Here is a 17,141-nt window from a genome sequence, read left to right on the forward strand (position 1 = left end):
TAATTTTTACAAAACACTCCAAGAAGGAAAGAAAATATACAAAAGAAAAGTAAGAAGGGCAATACGCCAACAAACAAAGCAACTTGATCCTCTAACCCTTAAACGATTTAACAAATAAAGAACAGAATGGGGCAAACGCCCCTTACATCAACCAAAACAAGACCCCCCCCCAGGTTGCTGCTGCTTTGACCTCCACCTAACGTTCCGCGAGAAAGTCAGGGAATGGTTGCCACCGCCTGGAGAACCCCTGCACAGACCCTCACAAGGCAAACTTTATCTTCTCCAACCTGAGAAACCCCACCATGTCATTGATCCAAGCCTCCACGCTTTGTGGCTTCGCGTCCCTCCACATGAGTAAGATCCTTCTCCGGGCTACCAAAGAGGCAAAGGCCAGAACTCCAGCCTCTTTCGACTCCTGCACTCCCGGCTCGTCTGACACCCCAAGTATTGCTATCCCTCAGCTTGGCTTTACCTGAGTAGCCAAGACCTTGAACATAGCCTTTACTAAGCCCCTCCAAAACCCCGCAAGCGCCGGACACGCCCAGAACATATGGGCGTGGTTTGCTGGGCTCCCCGAACACCCCACACACCTATCCTCTACCCAAAAAAACTTACACATCCTCACCCCTGTCATATGCGCTCTGTGCACCACTTTAAACTGGATCAGGCCGAGCCTGGCACAAGACGAGGAGGAATTAACCCTGCCCAGGGCGTCAGCCGACAGGCCTTCCTCCAGCTCCTCACCCAGCTCCTCCTCCCACTTGCCCTTCAGCTCCCCCACCGAGGCTTCCTCCGCCTCCTGCAGCTCCTGGTTTATCGCAGAGACCTTACTCTCTCCGACCCCCACGCCTGAAATCACCCTGTCCTGTATCCTCCGGGCAGGCAGCAGCGGGAATTCCCCTACCTGCCTGCTCACAAACGCCCTAACCTGCATATACCTGAAGGCATTTCCCGGGGGTAACCCAAATTTCTCCTCCAGCGCCCTCAGATTATTTGAAATGATTGTTGCTGAACTTTAAAGGTTTCATTTTCCAATAATGTTTTAATCTGATCACATTGTTCAAGTTTAGATTTTGCATCTCATAATTCTTCAACAACTGCTGCTAGTTGGTCTTTAGTGGATTTAAGGTCATGATCGAATTTAGTTTTTGCGATTGTCTCTTGATGTTTGTGGAGCTGTGCCATTACTGCAAAAGACCATTTCATACGTTTTCCTCTATTTAAGCGTGTGGTTTTTCCCCATGCCGCCTTGATGTTATCAAGGGACCTTTGGGGATGTCATATTTTGATTCAATTTTTGTAGCTGCTTCAGACTGTCCAAATTGTCTATAAATCAAAGATCTAAGATCACCCAATATATCGTCAACAGAAAATATTCATTGCTTTGTGAAAATTGTTTTTATCTCCAATTAGTTTATGCATGTGTCAGGCTTTTGTGCCTCTGTTGAAGCTATGTGTTTTGTCATGACCTGAAGTTATGAGTGCTGAAATCCTTATTTAAAAATGGGTATTAAAGAGAAAACGGGGAAGACTGGAGGGCCGCAGAGGCGGAACGAGATGACAACGGCAGCGAACTCCGCCTGGGAGAAGCAAGGGGCGACAACACCACGAACAGATGCCGACTTATGTGTGTAAATAATTTTGCCAAGTGTACAGAGCTGCTGCTGTTGAGCGGGGGCATAATACCGTCGGATGGCTTCTCAGGGAAAATTAAAACATCAGCAGCAGCAGCGACCCATAGGGGAGTGGGGGTGAGTGCTCCGTTGGGAGGATGTGGAAAGACTGAGGCGCGTGGGGTCAGGTCTAGTCAATTCCTATTGTATATTCTCTTTTTGCACTATGTTAATGTTCACTCTATTTTGCTGTGTTAGGATTATTACTATTTATTATGAAAAACTTTGCAAAACTTTAATTAAAAAAATATATATTTTTTTTTAAATGGGTATTAAAACTGGGTCTTAATATTTACATTAAAATAGCCTTTTTACCTATCAGATCTATCAGGAAATAGTTGATTACTATCAGCCTCCCTAATAACCTCCAAAAAAACCCTGCCATTGCTGTTCCACTGCCTTCCCAGCTAGGCTCCTTCTCCAATCAACATTCAATGATAGTTTCATGGTCACTATTACTGAAACTAGCTTTATAATCCCAGATTTAGTTATCCAATTAAATTCCACCGGCTGCCGTGGTGGGATTTTAACCCATGTCCCCTCTGGCCTCTGCGTTACTCATCCAGTGACATTACCAATACACCATCATCTCCCCGAGCAAGGCAAATAACGTGGGCAAATTTAAAAACACACAATCAACCTTTAATCGCAGAGGAGGGGAGATAAATAGAAAATCAGCATTACACAGAGCATACCTTTGTATTGTTAATCACATCTGATCTGTCCAAGAATCATAGGTTCAACGCCCTCCTTCTGTGCTATATCCTATGTCGACTCTTTCAAACTTAGCTTTTTAAAATTGCAACTGAAATTAATTAGGGATCAGCTTTGTGTATTTAAGAGACTCCTTGTGTGACTGATGTGTGCTGACCTCATAATAGCTGATCACATTCAATGATGCTGTTTGAACCAATTGTTTAATTGGTGCCTGGTCAACAGCAGACGATAAGACTGAAATTCGTCCCCGTCAAGTGATGTGAGGGCAGATTTGGGTGGGTGGTGTTTAAATAGCAAGAATCCCAAAACAAGAGGAGGAATGATCAGTGTATTTGAGGCTGGCCAGGTAAATATTAAATTTGAACCATGAACCTGCCAAATATTTAAAGAAATTCGACCGTAATCTTAATTAAAAAAAAAAAAAAATTCCACAAATAACATTTATTGTTCATCGGGGTTCACTTGCTTGCCTGGATTCTGGTGTAAGCTAAGCTGTGATTTCTTGACGCCATTATCCTTGCTGGCTTCTGCTCCCAAACCTTTGAATTCAAAGTCTTTGTTTCCAAATCCTTCCAGGTCTTGGTCCTTCTGACCTCTGCAACCTCCTCCAGCCCGATAAACCAGTCTTTACCTTTAATCTTCAACTTTAGTCTTCTGTGCAAACACTTTATTTCTCCTAGGCATGATTTTGGCTCTTGGGACAATTTTTCCAAAGAGAGGATTTTTAAAAATATGTTTATAAATGAGTAATGCTAAATGCTAGAGGAGATTTCCCTGGGTTTGTGTCAAGATGTGCTGCAAATTGGGTGGGCTAGGAAACTCGCTGCCACAGCAAAAGGGGCTAAACAACAAGCCTCAGCACCGTGGGCTGGCAAAGGACAAATCAATCTGGGATCCCACTTGTGACGAGTACACCATGTTTGCTGCTGGAAGTGCAGAGGTAGATATGTGTCCATTATATTTATGTTTTTTAATACATTTGTTTGATGAGAGTAGAACCTGGCTTGGCTTTAATGTCCTTGGCAATTGGATATTGTGGCTGCATTTGCTATTGAGATGTGTCCATGAATATAATGGGCCAGTTCGGTGATGCACCATAATAATAATATAATAATATAATAATCGCTTATTGTCACAAGTAGGTTTCAATTCAGTTACTGTGAAAACCCCCTAGTCGCCACATTCCGGCGCCTGTTCGGGGAGGCCGGTACGGGAATTGAACCCGCGCTGCTGGCATTGTTCTGCATTACAAGCCAGCTGTTTAGCCCACTGTGCTAAATCAGCCCCTGAAGGTGACTAACAACTCAAAAGATCAATTTCAGAAGGCAAAAATTTGTGGTTGGTGTTGGGCAGCTGGAAATATTACATTTTTAATCGGTTTCATTAAATGAAAGGAGCTTAAATGGTTCTGCATATATTGTATGGTGAGCTGCATCTCCACGCCATCTTTCCAATCTGGCTATCAGCCATCTCCTCTCACCCTTGTGTCCATACCCCTTGCTCTTTACTAGTGAAATGTTTTGAATATTAAAAATGTAAGTTATTGCACATTCTTTCTCAATGGATCATATGTTTCCAATCCAGAAATTTGCTGCTGATCCTGCGCGAGCCTCTATAATGATGATTCACACGTTTAATAAAGATAAAGAGAGAATAAAGATTGCTTGTGAAACTCTTGGCAAGTAAGTAAAGGACAATTGTTGCTTCCATTTGATTAATTTCAAACTACAGGAATGCCTAAATATAATTGTTCGTTCAATCTTTCCTGATGGGTATAATCTCTCAATTCAGTATCATTCCTGTAAATCTTTTTGCGTCTATGTCCTTTTTGTAATATGAAGACTAATATTGTTTACATTAAAGTTCTTTATTAATTTTCACCTCTGAGCTAAGTTCATCATCTCCAGCTGTTGCAGAACAGAGTTGCTTTATACCTTCACTGATAACTTTATTCCTCTGATGTTTGACTGTTGCTTTGTGAACAGTTCTGTACTTCTCTGGATTCCTTGCCTTTTCCTGTTGTGATGTGACTCTCAGTAGCACTGTCAAACCTTGCTCATTTTGGCTGAAATTTGTAGTTTATACTCTGACATTGTCAAAAAAAGTGCTTTCAGCTTCTATATTTTGTATTTTTCCTGTTTTTTATATAAAATAGGCATAAGTAAATTAGTTTCTCTGCATTCAATTAGCTATGTAAAATTTATTTAAAATTACAGATACATTGATAACATATGCAATAATCCGAATGAAGAGAAATACAGAAAAATCAAGTTACAAAATAAAGTCTTCCAGGTAAAAGCCGTAATAAGTTTTCTTCTTTCTCTTGTCAACCCATTTGGATTGGAGCATTAGTCTGAGCCACTTGTGTGTCATGTTTGTTGGCTGATAGCTTTCATAAAAGAGTGGATGGAATTGAAACAAAATCTTACAAAAACTGCTGAGAGTCCAGATCCTCATTCAATAAAAATGGAGTTTAACAGATTCAGGTAATCAGTAATCCTAATCAAGACCCATTTTCGAAGGTATGTAGGAAGTTAACAAAAGCACTTAGCCTTGAGAAAATCTGGATAATAATGTTTTGAAGGTGATGTTCGGGTATTCAATTCCACACCAGGTACAGCACCGTTGAAGTTTCTTCAACTCCCATGTCCTAGACTCAAGGCATTCACTCCTCTCAACAATTTCCCAGTGTTAGGGTACTGGACCAGACACAAACTTTTGTTAGAATATCAGACGAGAATCCCAAACAATTTTTCGATTTATAAAGCTGAGGAAAGGATACTTCATCCCAGGCGTCCCAATTGGTATCTTTTGTAAGGGCCACGAAGAATCCAGCACGAGTTTTAAGGATACAAAGTAATAACATTTATTTACAATAACATCTATATATAACAGCAGCAGCAACTTCCCTTGCTGCACACTCCTTCCTGCTGGTTCAAACTGGCCAGCTTTACTTACACATGGAGTTTACTAATGGTTTCTCCGCCCCCCTCATTGGGGAAGCTCATATTCCCACAGGATTGTGGGATTGTCATTAGTCCCCAGCCAATGGTAAGCCGGCAGTATCATTTATTCTGTTAAAACAAACTTTAATTTAAACTCCGAATTAACCACATTAACATCAAAGAAAATAGCGTTACAATTCTCAGTTTAACAGTTCTTAAATAAAAGGGAAAAACCCGAACTTATTATCTACACCTGCCACTAATTCCAATTAAGTGACTGAATGCAGTAAAAATGCCACTTTAGTTAACAAACAGGTTACTTGCTTATCTGTGGAGATCTTCGGAGAGAGTTTCTTTCAAGAGCAGATCTAGCTCATTTCTACTCAACCTACCAGCATTTGACAAAACTGCTGTTCAGTTTAATGAATGGACACTCGCTTGGGTTCCATCAGTGCCCTCAGCTCCTGACCCCATTCCAGCCTTGGTCCAATTGTGGGCGAAAGAGTTGAAATCAAGCGGAGGTCCTCAGGGTAGTGTCCTAGGCCCAGCCATCTTCAACTGTTTCATCAGTGACCTTCCCTCCATCATAAGGTCAAAAGTGGTGATGTTCACTGATGAATGCATAATGTTCAGCACCATTCGCAACCCCTCTGCTACTGAAGCAATTCATGTCCATTTGCAGGAAGACCCGGACACCATTATGCCTGGAGTTGATATGTAGCAAGTAACATACACACCACCCATGTGTCGGGCAACATCATCTCCACAAAAGAGAATCTCCCTATGACATTCAATGGCATTACCATCACTGAATCCTCCACCATCAACATCCTGGTGATTACATTGATCTGAAACCTAATGGGACCAGCCATATAAATATTGTGACGAGAAGAACAGGGCAGAGGCTGAGAATTCTGTGAAGAGTAACTCACCACTTGACTTCCCAAAGCCTCTCCATCATCCATAAGTCAGGAGTGTGATGGAATAATCTCCACTTACCTGGATACGTGGAGTTCCAACAGCACGCAAAACGTTCAACACTATTCTGGACAAAGCAGCTGACACCCATCCACCACCTTAAACATTTACTCTCTCCCATCACGGATGAGCGGTGGCCAGAGTGTGTACCATTTACAAGATGCACTGCGGCAACCATCTACAAGATGCATTGCAGCAACTTGCCAAGGCTGAACAGCACCTCCCAAACCCAGGACTGCTACCACCCAGAAGGACCAGGTCAGCAGACAGATGGGAACTCCACCACCTACAAGTTCCCATCCTGACTTGGAACTGTATTGTCTTTCCTTCACAGTTGCTGGGTCAAAATCACGGGATTCCTTTCCTAACAGCACTGTTGTTGTACTTGCAACACATGGACTGCAGCGATTCATGAAGGCATGTCACCACCACATTCTCAAGGACATTTAGGAATAGGCAACAAATGCTGGTTTTGCCAATGACCCACACATCACGTGAAATAAAAGCATGAATATTTATTCAAAGGATGCTTTAATACTGGCCTCTAAATTAAATATCTCTCTATGCTGGAATGAATGTTCACATTTCAGCTGTTACAAGCATTTGCACAGATGAGAACCAATTTAATCCATTCATCGCATCATCTAGAAAGCTACAGCATCACCATTACAGCAACCAACTACTTCTCGAGTAACACCAGGGTTGTTCCATTTCCCTACTGGGAACTTTCTCTATCAAGCTTTTTGAGTGAAGTCCATCCCACCATTTGTCTTTTAAATGTTGTTCCTGCATCCCCTTTTATCCTACAATTATTTAACTTGGAGACAGCTTGGATGGATTAGCAGTCAGATGTTTTGATTAGGTGTACATTGAAGTATTCGCTCTCTCATTCCACCTCCCTTCTTTTCTTGCCCTCAAGGAAAGGATATCTGAACTGGAAGGAACACACGAATTTTTACAGTCAATTGGGTTTGAAAGGAAAACTTTGCAAGTAGCAGGACAAGGTAACCATGGATCTTCAGTACTCTCAAATAGATCGTTGCTGCACCTGATCAGTTGTGTATCTACGTGTGTGTGTAAGTGGATTGTTGCCTACTTGTAACAATCTCGACCGTGTTTCAATCATGGGCTGAATTATCATCTAATGGCCAGATGTGACTTTGAAGTAAGACAGTGACAAAACAGTTCTCCCATCACCACAGACCCCACCCCCAACCTTTTCATCAGTGCACAGGCTAATTTCCTGGGTTAGTGCCTTCAGCTTCACTTTAGGGTTGGTCCAAAGTTCTAGCTCCACTGGGAGGGAATAGAGTTGCTCTGGCGTGGACACCTTCTGTTAGTACAGCATTGCAGAGAAGGAGAAACCATTGAAGTGAGATTTCAGAGTGGTAAAGAAATCTACCTTTTATGGTGTAATATAACAAACCTTTTATTTTTTCTTTGTATAGAAAATGAAGAAGATTTTTACGTGTTAAATGAGGAATTTCTCACCACATTTGAAGAGCTTAGACAGTACAAGGATGAGCTCTTGAGCGCTGAGCCTGTTAGAGCACAACTAGATCGGCGGATCCAGGTTTTTCGACCTTCGCCCCAGGCAGCAAAATTCGAGTTGCCCAGCGAGTTCTACAATCTGACAGCTGATGAAATTAAACGGGAGCAGCTGATGAGGTATGGCTTGATTCACATATGGTTATTTTTTAAAAAAAATTATTTTTATTAAGGTTTTCATAAAATATCAATCACAAAATGAAAAAAGAACCCAACAGGGTTAAGTACAAAACACAGTCTAGAAAAGCAACCCTCCATACCCCCCTCGCCCCTGTACATAAATAATAAATTAACATTAACACCCCGACTTTTGTAAGGGCCACGAAGAATCCAGCACGAGTTTAAGGATACAAAGTAATAACATTTATTTACAATAACATATATATATATATATATCAGCAGCTGGTTCCAAACTGGCCAGCTTTACTTATACATGGAGTTTACTAATGGTTTCTCCGCCCCCCCCCTCATTGGGGAGGCTCATACTCCCACAGGATTGTGGAATTGTCATTAGTCCCCAGCCAATGGTAAGCCGGCAGGTTATGACATCCCCCTCTTTCACCACCACCCCCCCCCCCCCCCCCCCCCCAAGTCCAAGGAATCCACCGAAGACCCTGGCGAAGGAGGGTGTCGGATTCGTTTTGCCGCAGGCCGGACACCATTTGCCCGCGGCGCTGGATCGGGCAATGTGTAACGAGACGGAGACCGGCGCTTCCGTGATGAACGGCGTAACGGTTGCACATCCACGGCCCGTGGACCCGAGGATTCCCCCTCTGATGCGTCCTGTGTCTCCATCTCTGAGTCAGAGTCTGCTGCCTCCGTCATGTCAGCGTCTCTATCTCCATTTGGTTCTGTAACGACCTGCGCAGGCTTTGAGTGAGGCACCAGAGGAAGATTGTGAGGACTACCTTCCATTGTCTCTGGTCTCTGCGGCTGTAGAAATGAACTCCGGGGGCGGGGAATCTTTGGAGGGGATAGTCCTCTGGACCGAACGTGGTCTACATGTTTGCACTGGAGACGACCCTGGGCTTGCACCTGGTAAGATATACGCCAGGATCCCACTGGGCGCCACCAGCAAAATTCCGAACGAACACTGGATCACCGGGCGCAAACTGCCGAAAAAATCCCTGTCCCTACCGTTCTTGTGTGCGGCGTACTTTTGCGCCAATGTCCGGGAAAACCATACTAAGGCGGGTGCGAAGTCTCCGGCCCATTAGGAGTTCTGTGGGAGCTACCCCAGTCACCGCATGGGGGGTGGTCCTATACGTAAACAAAAAGCGAGCCAGCCTCGTGTCCATTGATCTGGAAGACTGCTTCTTTAGGCCTCTTTTGAATGTCTGCACTGCGCGCTCTGCCAACCCATTTGAAGCCGGGTGGTAAGGGGCAGTGCGGATATGGTGTATGCCGTTCATCTTTATGAACCTCGCAAACTCCTCACTCGTGAATGGAGGACCATTATCCGTGACCAGCACCTCTGGGAGGCCATGCGTACTAAAAGACAAACGCATCTTTTCAATTGTTGCGCAGGACGTTGTCCCCTGCATCTTATGCACCTCTAGCCATTTAGACTGGGCATCGATTAATAGAAGGAACATGGATCCTTGAAAAGGGCCTGCGAAATCTGCATGCAAGCGCGCCAAAGGCCGACCTGGCCATTCCCAGTGATGGCGGGAGCTTCTCATGCTCCTGGCAAATGGAGCAGTTTTGGGCCACCTTCTCAATGTCGGTGTCGAGGCCTGGCCACCAGACATAACTCCGGGCCAACATTTTCATTTTGGTCACACCTGGATGCCCATTGTGCAAGTCTCTTAGTATCAGCTCCTGGCCTTTTTCCGGGACAATCACACAAGTCCCCCACAAGAGGATGCCGTCTTCCACGCTGAATTCTGACAGCTTGGAGGAAAATGCCCGCATCTCGCCTGGGAGCTGTCTATGCTGCCCACTATACAGGACTATGTGATGAACCTTTGACAGGACTGGCTCCGTCTGGGTCCACTCACGGATCTGTGATGCCGTGACAGGCAAGGTGTCCATAAAATTTAGGGTTCCAACCACCTCACCGGTCGTGGGGGTCGACATGGGGCCGGTCGATAATGGCAATCGGCTCAGTGCGTCGGCATTTGCTATCTGCGTTCCTGGTTTGTGCTCCAGAGAATACTCGTATGCAGCGAGCAACAAAGCCCAGCGCTGGATCCGTTCGGAAGCAATGGGCGGTATTGGCTTATCCTCTCGGAAGAGTCCCAACAGAGGCTTATGATCAGTCACGATAGTGAAATGGCGGCCTTACACGTACTGGTGGAAGTGTTTCACCGCAAAAACCACTGCCAGGCTCTCCTTCTCGATCTGCGCATACTTTTTCTCCGCTGCAGTCAATGTGCGGGATGCGAAAGCTATCGGTCGCTCGGCCCCGTTCTCCATCTTGTGGGACAGGACGGCCTCAATACCATACGGGGATGCATCACATGTGACGAGCAAAGGCTTTCCAGGATCATAGTGGGTTAGTAACCCAGACGACGACAATTGTTGCTTTACCCGCCGGAAAGCGGTTTCTTGCGGCTGACCCCAAACCCAGGTTTGATTTTTCTTTAGCAGAAGGTGCAACGGGGCCAGCGTAGTTGCCAGATTGGGGAGGAACTTCCCGTAATAGTTTACGAGACCGAGAAAAGAACTAAGATGCGAAGTGTCAGTTGGGGCGGGGGCCTGTTGAATCGCGCGCACCTTCTCTGCGACGGGGTGCAAACCTTCGCGGTCCACCCGATAACCTAGGTAGACTATTTCCTTTGCCTGAAATACGCACTTTGTGCGACGTAAACGGACTCCAGCCTCCGAAAAGCGTCTAAGAACAGCCTCCAGATTTTCCAAATGTTCCTGCTCAGACGTCACTGTAATCAAAACGTCATCTAAATAGACAGCGACACGTGGTAAACCTGTCAAAATGCCCTCCATAACACGTTGAAAAATAGCGCAGGCAGAGGATACTCCAAAGGGCAAGCGTGTATATTCATACAGGCCCCGGTGTGTATTAATCGTTACATATGGTCGGGAGGCAAGGTCCAGCTCCGACTGTAGGTAGGCGTGACTCATATCTAATTTTGTGAACGAGAGTCCGCCTGCAAGCTTCGCGTAGAGATCCTCTATGCGAGGCATTGGCTTTCGGTCGAGTCGGGAAGCCGTATTCACTGCAAGTTTATAGTCGCCACACAAGCGAACTGTGGCATCTGGCTTCATTACAGGTACAATTGGTGCTGCCCAGTCAGCAAAACGGATGGGCCTGATAATACCCAAACTCTCCAAACGAGTGAGCTCCCCTTCTACCTTCTCGAGCAAGGCGTAAGGCACCGGGCGTGCCCGGAAATAGCGCGGCGTGGCTCCTGGTTCGACTTTGATACGGGCTACGGCCCCTTTTATCTTCCCCAAACCAAGCTGGAATATGTCTGGGTATCGTCCTAGCACCTCAGTCAACCCTCCAGAAACTGTTTGGAGGATGTGCTGCCATTGCAACCGCAAATGGCGCAACCAGTCCCGACCCAACAGGCTGGGCCCCTGGCCGCGCACCACGATAAGTGGGAAACGCCCCTCCTGGCGTCCATAAACAACAGGGGTCATTGTAGTTCCTGCCATGTCCAGTGGTTCCCCCGTGTAGGTGGCCAACCTGGCCTGTGAGTCGGTTAATGTAAGGGTCTGTATAGCCTGCTTGATGCGGTCGAATGTCCTCTGGGCGATCATGGAGACCGCTGCGCCAGTGTCCAACTCCATCTCAAGCGGGTGACTATTGACCCGTACTGTCACCTTAATGGGGGCCACACGGGGAGCTGTCACACAATGCAGCTGCAGGCAGTCGCCCTCTGTCTCCATGTCCTCAGGAGTAGTCGCCGCAGGTTCATCCACATGGAAGGTACGGCCCCTGGGCTGGTCCCAGTTTCGGTCGGAACGACGGCGCCTCTGGCGCCCCCAGGACCGGCGTCCGCGACGGGGTCGGCGCCTACAAGTCTGACACGGACATGGCTCCTCACCCATTGGTTCTGGAGAAGGCTCCCTTCGGGGAGGAATGTCCGGCGGCCACTGGCGTCGGTCCGGACGTCGCCTCGCCCAAGGTACCGCAGGAGTGCGGGGGGCGTTTTCGGACGGAAGGGGTTGCGCCCCAAGGCATGCACTTCCATTCCCTGGAACTCCTGCACTCCTCGTTCTGCGCTCTATCGGGACAATACTATTTGAATGGCCTGTTGAAAAGTCAATGTTGGCTCAGCTAACAACTTTCTCTGGGTGGCCGCATTGTTAATACCGCAAACCAAACGGTCGCGTAACATTTCTGACAAGGTCTCACCAGAGTCACGGTACTCCGCAATCCTGCGTAGCCTGGATAGAAAGTCGGCAAGGGATTCTCCAGTGGTCCTCTCAGTGGTATTAAACCGGTAACGCTGGACTATTGTAGATGGGGTCGGGTTAAAATGTTGCCCCACTATATTCACAAGTTCATCAAACGTTTTGGTGTCCGGCGCAGCTGGGTACGTAGGGCTCCTAATCACCCCAAACGTATGGGGGCCGCAGGCGGTGAGCAATATGACCACCTGGTGCTCGTTTTTGGTGATATTGTTTGCCCGGAAATAGTAACGCATCCGTTGTGCGTACTGGTTCCAGCTTTCCAGCGCAGCATCAAAAACATCCAAATGTCCGTACAGAGGCATGGTATAATAGAAAACAACTTCCAACCTGTATCCAACAAAAATCCAGGGAGGTGACTTCAGCAGTGTAGACAGCTATTCCCTTCAACCCTCATCGCCAGTTTTGTAAGGGCCACGAAGAATCCAGCACGAGTTTAAGGACACAAAGTAATAACATTTATTTACAATAACATGTATACATATATATATATATATATATATATATATAACAGCAGCAGCAACTTCCCTTGCTGCACACTCCTTCCTGCTGGTTCCAAACTGGCCAGCTTTATTTATACCTGGAGTTTACTAATGGTTTCTCCGCCCCTCTCATTGGGGAAGCTCATACTCCCACAGGATTGTGAGATTGTCATTAGTCCCCAGCCAATGGTAAGCAGGCAGGTTATAACACCGACTTAACACAACAGATATATACACTCCCTCAGACCCTTCAGTGTAAATAACAAAAAAATGTAAATCCCCCCCCCCCCCCCCCCCCCCCGAGTTGCTGCTGCCATTGACCAATGTCTACCGTTCTGCCAGGAAGTCTAAGAACGGTTGCCATCGCCTAAAGAACCCGTGTACCGACCCTCTCAAGGCGAATTTCACCCCCTCCAATTTAATGAACCCCGCCATATCGCTGATCCAGGATTCCACGCGGCCTCGCATCCATCCACTGAAGAAGAATCCTTCGCCGGGCTACCAGGGACGCAAAGGCCAGAATACCGGCCTCTTTCGCCTCCTGCACTCCCGGCTCCTCTGCCACCCCAAATATTGCAAGCCCCCAGCCCGGTTTAACCCTGGATCCTACCACCCTCGACACCGTCCTCGCTACTCCCTTCCAAAATTCCTCCAGCGCTGGGCATGCCCAGAACATATGGATGTGATTTGCTGGGCTCCCTGAGCACCTGACACACCTGTCCTCACCCCCAAAAAACCGGCTCATCCTTGTCCTGGTCATGTGTGCCCTGTGCAGCACCGTAAAACTGTATGAGGCTGAGCCACGCGCATGAAGAGGAAGCGTTCACCCTCCCTAGGGCATCTGCCCACGTCCCTTCCTCGATCTCATCTCTCAACTCCTCCTCCCACTTACCTTTCACCGCCACCACCGAGGCCTCCTCCTCCTCCTGCATCACCTGGAATTCCACCACCTGCCATCTGGCAAATGCCCTTACCTGTAAGTACCTGAAGGTGTTCCCCGGGAGGAGCCCGTACTTCTCCTCCAGCTCACCAAGGCTCGCGAACTTCCCGTCCACAAACAGGTCCCCCAACTTTTGCATCCCTGCCCTGTGCCACCCCGAAAACCCTCCACCTGTTCTCCCTGGGGCGAACCGGTGGTTCCCCCGTATTGGGGTCCACACCGAGGCCCCAACTTCCTCCCTATGCCTCCTCCACTGCCCCCAAATTCTGAGGGCAGCCGCCATCACCGGGCTCGTGGTATACCTCCTTGAAGGGAGCGGCAGCGGCGCCGTTGCCAGCGCCCCCAGACTCGTACCCACACAAGACGCCGTCTCCAACCTCTTCCATGCATCCCCCTCCCCCTCCATCACCCACTTGCGCACCATCGTCGCTTTGGCAGCCCAGTAGTACCCACAGAGGTTGGGCAGCGCCAGTCCCCCCCTACTCTCTACTCTGCTCCAGGAACACCCTTCTCACCCTCTGAGTCCCTCGTGCCCACACAAACCCCATTATACTCCTATTAGCCCGCTTTAAAAAAGCCTTCGGGATAAACATGGGGAGGCACTGGAACAGGAACAAAAACCTTGGGAGTACCGTCATTTTGATTGACTGCACCCTACCCGCCAAGGACAGCGGCAACGCGTCCCACCTCTTGAACTCCTCCTCCATTTCCTCCACCAGCCTTGTAAAATTAAGCCTATGCAGGGCCCCCAAGCTCCTGGCCACCTGGACCCCCAAATACCTGAAGCTCCTCTCTGCCCTTTTTAGTGGGAGCTCACCAATCCCCCTCTCCTGGTCCCCTGGGTGAACCACAAACAGCTCGCTCTACCCCATGTTGAGCTTGTACCCTGAAAAGTCCCCGAATTCCCTAAGAATCCTCATTACCTCCGGCATTCCCCCCCACCGGGTCCGCCACATACAGCAGCAGGTCGTCCGCATAAAGCGACACCCTATGCTCCTCCCCACCCCGCACCAACCCCCTCCAGTTCCTTGACTCCCTCAGTGCCATAGTCAGGGGTTCAGTCGCCAGTGCGAAGAGCAGGGGGGATAAGGGGACACTCCTGCCTCGTCCCTCGGTGCAACCGAAAGTACTCGGACCTCCTCTTTGTGGCCACATTCTCCATCGGGACCTCATACAACAGCCTAACCCACCTGACAAACTCCTCCCCAAACCCAAGCCTCTTCAGCACCTCCCACAGGTACCCCCACTCTACCCTATCGAAGGCTTTCTCAGTGTCCATCGCCACCACTATCTCCATCTCCCCCTCCCTCGCCGGCATCATGATAACGTTCAAAAGCCTCCACACATTCGCGTTCAACTGCCTTCCCTTCACAAACCCAGTCTGGTCTTCATGGATGGTCTGCGGCACACAATCCTCAATTCTTGTGGCTAAGACCTTCACCAGCACCTTGGCATCTACATTTAGCAAGGAAATCGGTCTGTAAGACCCACACTGCAGGGGATCCTTGTCCCGCTTCAGGATCAAGGAGATCAGTGCCCGGGACATCGTCGGGGGCAAAGCCCCCACCACCCTTGCCTCATTGAAGGTCCTGATTAGCAACGGGCCCAACAGGTCCAGATATTTTTTATAGAATTCGACCGGGAAACCGTCCGGCCCCGGTGCCTTCCCTGCCTGCATGCTTCCTATCCCTTTGGTCAGCTCCTCCAGCCCAATCGGGGCCCCAAATCCCGCCACCAGTCCCTCTTCCACTGTTGGAAACCTCAATTGGTCCAGGAAGTGGCCCATCCCTCCCTCCTCCCGTGGGGGCTCGGATTGGTACAATTCCTCGTAAAAGCCCCTGAAGACCCCATTGATGCCAACCCCACTCTGCACCACACTCCCTCCCCTGTCCTTAACTCCCCCGATCTCCCTAGCTGCGTCCCGCTTCCGAAACTGATGCGCCAGCAACCAGCTTGCCTTTTCCCCATACTCTTAAATCGCCCCCTGGGCCTTCCTCCACTGCACCTCCGCCTTCCTGGTGGTCACCAGGTCGAATTTGGCCTGGAGGCTGCGCCTCTTCCTCAACAATGCTTCCACGGGCACCTCCGCATACCTCCTGTCTACCCTCACCATCTCCCCCCCGCTCCCTCCGCTTCTTGTGGGCCCTAATGGAGATCAGCTCTCCCCTCACCACCGCCTTCAGTGCCTCCCGTACCATCCCCACTCGGACCTCCCCGTTGTCGTTGGTCTCCAAGTACCTCTCTATACTTCCTCGGACCCGCTTGCTCAGCTCCTCGTCCGCCAACAGCCCCACCTCTAAGTGCCACAACGGGCGCTGGTCCCTCTCCTCCCCCATTTCCAAGTCCACCCAATGCGGGGCATGGTCCGAAATGGCTATCGCCGAATACTCCGTTATCCTCTACTCTCGCTATCAGCGCCCTACTCAAAATGAAAAAGTCGATTCGGGAATAAGCCTTGTGGACATGCGAGAAGAATGAAAATTCCCTAGCCCCCGGCCTTGCAAATCCCCAAGGGTCCACCCCTCCCATCTGGTCCATAAATCCCCTCAACACTCTAGCCGCCGCCGGCTTCCTACCCGTCCTAGACCTGGAGCGACCCAGTGCCGGATCCAGCACCGTGTTAAAGTCTCCCCCCATTATCAGGCCCCCCACTTCCAAGTCTGGGATCCGACCCAACATACGCCGCATAAAACCCGCATCGTCCCAATTCGGGGCATACACATTGACCAGTACCACCCTCTCTCCCTGCAACTTACCACTTAACATTATGTACCTACCGCCATTATCTGCCACAATGCTCGACGCCTCGAATGACACCTTCTTTCCCACCAAGATCGCCACCCCTCGATTTTTGGCATCCAGCCCCGAGTGAAACACCTGACCTACCCACCCTTTCCTCAATCTTACCTGATCTGCCACCTTCAGATGTGTCTCCTGGAGCATAACCACATCCGCCTTGAGCCCCTTCAGGTGCACGAACACGCGGGCCCGCATAACCGGCCCATTCAGTCCCCTTACATTCCAGGTTATCAGCCGGATCAGGGGGCTACCCGCCCCCCTCCCCCGCCGACTAGCCATGACCCCTCCTCGGCCAGCCACGTGCCCACACCCGGCCCGTTCCCCACAGCGGCATACCCCCGCCTCGACCCCCCCCCCCCCCCACTCGCTCCATCTCCCCCTTGACAATAGCAGCAGCAACTCGATTCACCCAACCCATCCTAGCTGATTTCCTCCCCCCATTGCACTTCCGCAAGCCAGCTGACCCCGGCCACTGCCGCCTCTCCTTCGACTCCTCCCATTGTGTGACACACCCTCTTCTCCCGTTCCCCATCCATAGGCTCTCCCCTTCCATTCTCAGCGCGGGAAACAACCCTCGCTTCCCGGCCCCGGCCCTGCCCCCTCCAGTCTTCAGCGCGGGAAAAAGCCACGCTTTCCACCTACCCGGCCCCGCCACCTCTGACGCAGCTCCTTTTACAGG

General features: G+C 49.1%; 1 protein-coding gene across 2 annotated transcripts in view; it reads left to right on the top strand.

Moving 5' to 3' along the window:
• ubxn6 (UBX domain protein 6) overlaps positions 1-17,141 on the top strand; it is a 91,878-nt gene that overhangs the window by 48,918 nt on the left and 25,819 nt on the right. For both annotated transcript variants that reach the window (XM_072482733.1, XM_072482734.1), the window contains 4 exons: positions 3,975-4,072; positions 4,607-4,682; positions 7,233-7,317; positions 7,762-7,981. In XM_072482733.1, the coding sequence (XP_072338834.1) occupies positions 3,975-4,072; positions 4,607-4,682; positions 7,233-7,317; positions 7,762-7,981 (479 nt within the window). The remainder of the gene's footprint in view (positions 1-3,974; positions 4,073-4,606; positions 4,683-7,232; positions 7,318-7,761; positions 7,982-17,141) is intronic.

Source organism: Scyliorhinus torazame, chromosome 18 (assembly GCF_047496885.1).
Source record: "Scyliorhinus torazame isolate Kashiwa2021f chromosome 18, sScyTor2.1, whole genome shotgun sequence".
Taxonomy (NCBI): domain Eukaryota; kingdom Metazoa; phylum Chordata; class Chondrichthyes; order Carcharhiniformes; family Scyliorhinidae; genus Scyliorhinus; species Scyliorhinus torazame.